The sequence below is a fragment of the Propithecus coquereli genome, unplaced genomic scaffold (assembly GCF_000956105.1).
Source record: "Propithecus coquereli isolate 6110/MARCELLA unplaced genomic scaffold, Pcoq_1.0 Scaffold141, whole genome shotgun sequence".
Taxonomy (NCBI): domain Eukaryota; kingdom Metazoa; phylum Chordata; class Mammalia; order Primates; family Indriidae; genus Propithecus; species Propithecus coquereli.
This window is the reverse complement of record NW_012138414.1, coordinates 703516-711286: the sequence shown is the minus strand read 5'-3', so window position 1 is coordinate 711286 and position 7771 is coordinate 703516. Positions and strand designations below refer to the sequence as shown.

Here is a 7771-nt window from a genome sequence, read left to right as displayed (position 1 = left end):
CTTATCTTCAGACACCAGCCACAAGCTCTGGGGTTTCCAGGCCAACTGCTCTTCTGACTATCTAAAAATTCATAGGTTCCCACTTATTCCCTCAGGTTTGATAATTCACTAGAATGATTCATAGAACTCAGAAAGGTCCTATACTTACGATCACAGTTTTATTATAAAATATATACATCAGGCCCAGCCAAATGAAGAGATGCATAGGGTGAGGTCTAGAAGGATTCCAAATACAGAGTTTACATGTCCTTGGGACTGTGTCACTCTCCTGGCACTTGGATGTATGATTACCAACCAAGAAGCTCAGTGTCCAGAGTTTTTACTGGGGTTCCATTTTGTGGGCATGGCTAATTAAATCACTGGCCATGTGGTTGAGTTCAATCTCCAGCCCCCTCTTCTCCCCACAGCTTGGGCCAATTCTGTGGCTGAAAGCCTAAGCCCTCTAATCACATGGTTGGTCTTTCTGGCATGGCCATCCCCCAACCTGAAAATACCTAGGGGCCCTCTGTGAGTCACCTCCTTCGCATAAACTCAGGCATATTCCCAGAGGCCCACCATGAATGACAAAGACACTGGATCACATAGGAAATTCCTAGGATTTAGAGGCTAGCTCCTAGGAACTGGAGACAAAGGCCAGTCAAATTCTTTGTTAAACAGCATAATATTTACTGAATTGAACAGGTAGACGGAGCAAGAAAAGAATTCTAGGAAAGATGGTGTTTCTTTTTAAGAAAGACGCAGGAATGTGTCCAGCACATTGTGGCATAGTAGGGAGAGCCACCCTCTGCAGATAATTATCTTTGCTGTCCAGTAGTCCCCCCTTAGCTGGGTTTTGCTTTCTGTGGTTTCAATCACCTGCAGTACAGTACAATAAGATATTTTGAAAGAAAGAACACATTCACATAACTTTTATTACAGTAAATTGTTATAATTATTCTGTTTTATTATAGTTACTGTTAATCTCTTACTATGCCTTATTTATAAATTAAACTTTATCATAGGAATGTATACATAGGAAAAGACATAGTACAAACAGAGTTCAGTACTATCTGTGGTTTCAGGTATCCACTGGGGGTCTTGGAATGTATCCGTTGCAGATCAGCGAGGGACAGCTGTAATGGAATGCACCAGATTTGAGTCAAATGAGCAGGGCTCTGACCACAGTACTGCCATTCACTAATTGTGGTTCCACCTTGTTGGAATATATGGATCATTATAAACCATGTGAAATACTTTCTATGAGAGGTGGGCATGATTTAAACACACACAAGTAGGGATCAAAACACCAAAGACTTGTATTATTTCTCACAATATTGTGTGTTGATTTGGCAGTTTCTGGCTCCATGTGGTGGTGTTGGCTCTACATGCAATTCACATGACTACATTCAGCTGGCCAATGGCTGGGCTGAAAGATCCAGGATGGTCTCCCTCATATGTCTGGGGGCCTGGGTGCTGATTGCTAGGGTGGCTCAGTTCTCACCCATGAAGCCTCTCTCTACACATGATGTCTCATCTTTCAGTGCTTCTCTGTGCAATGGCCTCTCTCCAGGAGAATAGCCTGGGTTTCCTGACAAGAGAGCAAAAGCGGAAGCTGCCAGGTCTCTTAAAGCCCAGAACAGGCACAGCATTTTTTCCACCGGGATCTGTTGGTCAAAGCAAGTCAGAGGCCAGCACAGTTTCAAGGGGAGGGGAACTATTCTACCACTTGGCGGGAAGACCAGCATGTTGCGTGTGTGTACAGGGAGGAGAGGGATAATTGCAGCCATCTTTGGAGACTCTGCCGTATTCTCTGACCCTCAGTTTCCTCATCTGAAAATGGGAATTTTAATATCTACCTCAGCTACATTAATGAGAAGATTAAGAGACATATACTATGTGATGTGTGATAGCATTTTATAAATTTTAAAGTACTAAACAAGTAGAAGATAGTTTAGTGGTGGGTGATGAAAGTAGATTAGAAGAATGGGAGCAGAATATACAGTGCTTTTTGGAAGTTTACCAGAGGGAGGGGAGACAAAGAAAGAAAGAGTATACAGTGCTTTAAAAGCAGATAGAGGAGGTTATTTTAATAAAATTTTTTCGAGTATTTTCTATGTGCCAGGCACCGTAGTATCTGCATTGCAACTCTATAAGATGGATATTTTATTGCTGTTTTACAGAAAAGTAATGGCAGGTAAGTGGCAGGGCCAGAATTAGAATTCAGTTCTGTTTCCAAAGTCTTAACTACTGCAGCCAGAGTTTCTTTTATCATTTATATCACAATCAGTAGGCAAATATTGAGGCAGGACTCAGAATCTGCATTTTTAAAACAGCCACGTTAATGTAGGAGAAGCATTCAGCCTCACTTTGCTACAGTGAACCTTCCCAGGTTTTTCAGTAGTTCAAGAACACTAAGAAGACAGGCTTAGAGGAAATTTTTTCTTCCAGGGGCAGAAGAAAGGCTTGAGTAAGGAAAATGCCTGGGGGTGGGGGCAGGGGGAATAACAAAGAGCTTTAAAAAGATGCTTTCTAGAGATTGATGCTAAAATTAGGGAAATGAAAGTAAGACCAGAAACTTTAGAAGCCAGACCCAACTATTTGCAATTAACCAAGTTTACAGTTTGTTAATTAATTCATTTTATGCCTCTTTGCCTTTGGGCTTATTTCCTCTGCTTGGAAATGATTTCCAAGTTCCTTCTTCAACCCCACCCACTGGACATTTCCAGTCTGAGGATAAACATTTGCCTCCTCTGGGAAGCCTTTCCTGACCCCCTCACTCCTGGGAGTCCCACGTGTGTCTTGCACCTTTCTCCACTCTGTCATTTATAGGCCCTTTACGGTAAATGTTGGTTTCTATTCCTTCTTCAGCATTAGACTGTGAGACTTTTGAGGGTAAAGACTGTTATGGAATAGAGGAAGGAGAAAGGGAGAGATTAAACATGATTCTTAAAAAGAATCATTGGGTGAACATAGGAGGTGAAGGAGCTACTACAAAGTTGTACATTGTTTTTTGAAAAGCAGGAAGGCCTATGGAGAATACAAAATGAAGATTTTGGAGTTTATCAAACGGCATCAGTTAGATACATAGAACCCTTTGGTTGTCTCTTTATGACTACACCAATTCAAAACAGCCTAGCAAACCCGTCCCTTCCATAATTACATATATTTTATCTTAGTCCATATAACAAATGGTTGAAATTTGTTTGTTGTAAATACAAACACCAGAACAGATATTTTTTCTTCCCATGGGCACGAGTAGGTCTGATAAGTAATTTGGGCAAGTTATTTAACCCTGTTACTTCATTCGTTAGAAAGAGATGATAAAACTGTCCCGGCGAGTTGCTATGATGACCAAATGTGACAATGCATGTCAAAATGCTTTATAAAATAGTGGTGGCAGGTAGTAATATATTTATATTTATACTATTAATATTATTCCTCGACTGCACCCCAGCCTTCCCCCCAACTTCTCTAAAGCACGAATTAGGGAAAAATAACGGGATTTAGTTCTGACTTTCAGACCCCTTCCTAGTCCGGTAGCATCTGCCCTAATCCAACATGGCGTCATTAGCTTCGGCCAGTTCACACCCCTGGTTACACTACAGGCGTCTTTCCGGAACTGCCTGCTGGGTAGATTCAGCTTCTCCGACGCCCTGTGATGACGCAAAAAACCCGGGCGCGCCTTGAAAGCGGGGCCGCCCAGGTTTGCGCAGGCTCAGCGCGGCCGCGGGTGGGCGGAACTGCTCGGGATGAGTGGCGGAGGGACAGAGACCCCTGTGGGTTCTGAGACCGCCCAGGGCGGCGGCAGCAAGAAGAGGGACTCGCTGGGGAACGCGGGCTCAGCGCACCTCATTATCAAGGGTACGGAGTGGCAGGGCTGTGGTCCCTGGTGGCTCCCAGCGCAGCCCCACCTTCCAGGCTGCGCCTTCTGACTCGGGCCGCGCCCCAGGCCGGCATCCGGCTCCGGGCCGGCGCGTGCGCGCGTTTGTGAGGGGTTGGGGAGTCGTGTGGGTCCTCGCCTATTTGCCCGGGCCGTAAACTTCCCAGTAACAACCAGCCAACCCAACTCCTCTTGCTCCCTCGCTTTCCTCTGTCGCAGTCCTGAGCCATCAGGCCCGCCTCCTGTCCCCTCCCCACGCCCTCGACCCTGGCGCAGAGACGCTTTGGACAGCGTCACGACCGACTTGTAATGCAAAGGGCAAGGGAGCTGGGAGTCGGGAAGGCAGTCGCTTAGGAGTTGTGTGACTTTGGGTCAGTCGCCTTACCCACTTTCTGACCCTGTCTGCTCCTGGATTGTGCGAGGGGTAAACGAGAGAACACTTAGGAAAGCGCCCTGAACACTGTAAAGTGCCTTAGCCTTGTAGAGGTGTCCGTTTGCCCTGGGAGCGTTGAGGTGGGAGATTACAACCTGGATTCTCACAGAACCTACAGTATGTTTGATTCCCAGAGTTCATAACAACCCTGTTTCCTGCAGGAAGAGCTTTGCCAGTTAGATACTGCGCTTTCTCATTCGCCATCCTCCCTTAACCCTGAACTTAACCTGTCAGTTCCACCATTCTCGGTGTGGAAGCCCTTTTATGATGAAGCACTACCCAGGGAGTGGCATCCTTTGGTTGCTGCATGTTTCATTTTCACCTTATCTGTCAAGATTATAGGCAGCCCCAGCACAGCTGGCTGTGGCTGTTTTGAAGTTTGTATTTCAGATTGTCTCCTAAGTATAATTAGGAGTGTGGGAGTGTTGCATGAGTATTCATGCTAAATTAAAATTATTTATGTGTGCAATCATAGTGAAGTACTACTTTCATTTTTTAAATTGTGGTAAAATAAATGTAACAAAATTTACATTTCCTTATGAAGGGTACAGTTCAGTGGCTTTAAGTACATTCACATTGTTGTGCTACCGTCACCACCATCCAACTATAGAACGCTTCATCTTGCAAAACTGAAACTCTGTGTCCATTAAACATTAACTCCCCATTTCCTCTTCCCTAGCCCCTAGCAACCACCATTCTACTTCTGTCTCTCTGAATTTGACTAGTCTAGGTACTTCATATAAGTGGAATCGTGCATTGTTTGTCCTTTTGTGACTGGCTTTTTTCACTTGGCAAAATATCCCCAGTGTGCATCCATGTTGTAGCATGTGACAGAATTTTCGTCCTTTTTAAGACTGAATAATATTCCATTGTATGTATTTACCACATTTTGTTTATCCGTTCGTCTGTCAATGGGCACTTAGTTGCTTTCATGTTTTTGCTATTGTGAATAATGCCGCTGTGAACTTGGGTGTACAAGTATCTTTTCAAGTACCTGCTCTCAGTCCTTTTCGGTGTATACCCAGAATTGCGATCGCTGGATCCTATGGTAATTCTATTTTTGATTTTTTTAGGAATTGCCATACTGTTTTCCGTATTGGCTGCACCAGTTTACATTCCCACTAACAGTGTACATGGGTTCAAACTTCTCCACATCCTCACCAACACTTGTTATTTTCTTTCTTTGGTAGTAGCCATCCTGATGGGTGTGAGATGGTGTCTCATTGTGATTTTATTTGCATTTCCCTAATGGTTAGTGATGTTAAGCATCTTTCTGTATGCTTATTGGCCATTTGTGTATCTTCTTTAGAGAAATGTCTATTCAAGTCCTTTGTTCATTTGTTAATCCAGTTTTTTTTGTTGTGGAGTTGTAGTTCTTTATATATACCAGACATATAAAGTGCTTATATATAGTGCTTATATTTTTTTCTACTCAGCATACTTTGCGAGACATGTCGTAATAAAATTCAATAAAATAGAGAATTGGAATCTGCCCCATTGCATGTCTACAAAAATCAAAAATTTGGGGAACAGATTACCAGTGAATGAACATGAGTAATACACATTCTTTCTTGGAAATTTAGTTTCTCCAAGAATTTTGAGGTTTACATCTTAAGCTACAGAGTTGTTACTGAGAAGAGTTAATCAGCTGACTCACCAAAACAGTTAAAAAATCAGAACTTTTTTTCTTAATTATGGCTTTTTAGACCTATGAAAAAGTGAAGACTTAAAATGGGCACCCAACACCCACTTTAATACATAAATCATTAAAAGCCCCACTGTGTACCTTGTTTTGATTGCATTCAGTGCCCCCTCCTCTCTAAAGGTAATCACTATCCTGAATTTGATGTTTATCATGCTTATTGCATTTCTTTATGGTTTTATTTCTTCTGTGTGTGTCCCAAAAGGAAGTATCATTTTGTGTATTTTTAAAGTTCATGTAAATGGCTTTAATCTTTCTAAAACCTGCTTTTTTGTTCAACATCATATTTGTGGGATTTATCTATCTTGATAATTGTAACTGGTGTATTCATTTTTACTTGCTGATTTATACCACTGTATAAGTGTGTTTAAAGTGTTCACATTTTTTTCTTTCGATATTACATCTATGCTGTAGTAAACATTTATAAATGCAGTATTCATTTGTGCAAGGGTTTTTCTAGCTTACATACCTAGGCATGAAATTGCTAGGTATACATCTTCAACTTTATTGAATTATTTCCAAATTGCTCTCAAAAGTGGTTGTAGCAGTTTACACACCCACTGGCAGTGGATGAGACTTCCTCTTAATCCATAGTCTAAACTGGATTTTAACCTTCATGTATTTGTAGGGAAGGGGAGGAGTAAAACAAGCTAGAAATTATGCCATTTAGCATGGGTTAACCCTGAATTTCATTCTATCTTTATAGATCTTGGAGAAATTCATTCAAGGCTTTTGGATCACAGACCAGTTATTCAAGGTGAAACTCGTTACTTTGTAAAAGAGTTTGAAGTGAGTATTTAAAACTTATTTTATAAAAATGCTTCCCTAATTGTTAGTGTGTTAATATGCAGAAGGGAAATTCCCTAGTTTTAAAATCTGATTTCAGTTCATGTGTTCATAAAATATACAAAGAAAAAATTATGAAGAGATAAAAATGCTTAGTTCTTTTCCTTCCTTTTTTTTTTTTTTCCTAGAGATAGGGTCTTGCTATGTTGCCCAGGCTAATCTTGAACTCCTGTACACATGCGATCCTCCTGCATAGCTGGAACTACATGTGTGCATGCCTAGCTTAAAAGTGCTTGTTCTTAATTTGATGAGTATAAGACTAGACAGCAGCAGACTTGGGTTCATGTTCTGGTGCCTACTTTAGGGTATTTAATGTCAATTTCAGTTTCTTTAAATCTATAAAATGAGATATAGTGAAAAAAAGAGATTTTAGAGATTGATGGGTCTGAGCATTCCAGAACCGTTTTCTGTATTTTTTTCTCAATTGAGGCATCAGCACTCACTCAAGCACTCAAGTTAAAGCTCGAGAATGATCCTTGGCTATTCTTTCCCTCTAGGGCCCACATTCAGTGGTCAAGTCTTCTAGATGTTACCTCATAAATTTCCATTACTTCTGACAGGTATGCCTGCTTTATCAACTGACTCAAATCCAGTTTCCCCCTGCTGCCAAAGTGATCTAACATTACATCACTTTTTAAAACCCCTTGATACTATTTGCTTTCTACAGGATAAGTCTGACACCCTCTATGACCTGGCCCCTACCTTTCTGGTTGTACCACCCACCACTCTTCACCTTGCATACGTTCCAGCAGTACTGATGCACCAACAGGCCATCTTATTTCATATTACTATAGTTTTTCACATGTATAATTGGTTCATTGTACATTAAACAGTAACTTTGCAAGCCACTGTTGGGTAGATGGTAAATGGTGTTACACAATTTCATGATTCTGTGTAAGTTAGAGTTCTGTTTTCAAATGAGACTCTGACC

General features: G+C 41.5%; 1 protein-coding gene across 1 annotated transcript in view; it reads left to right on the top strand.

The window, feature by feature from the left end:
• Positions 1-3696: 3696 nt before the first annotated feature.
• The window catches only part of BLOC1S5 (biogenesis of lysosomal organelles complex-1, subunit 5, muted), a 64929-nt gene continuing 60854 nt past the window's right edge, over positions 3697-7771 (top strand). Inside the window, exons 1-2 of the mRNA XM_012639632.1 lie at positions 3697-3840; positions 6701-6783. Of these exons, the coding sequence (XP_012495086.1) occupies positions 3729-3840; positions 6701-6783 (195 nt within the window). The 5' untranslated portion in view covers positions 3697-3728. The remainder of the gene's footprint in view (positions 3841-6700; positions 6784-7771) is intronic.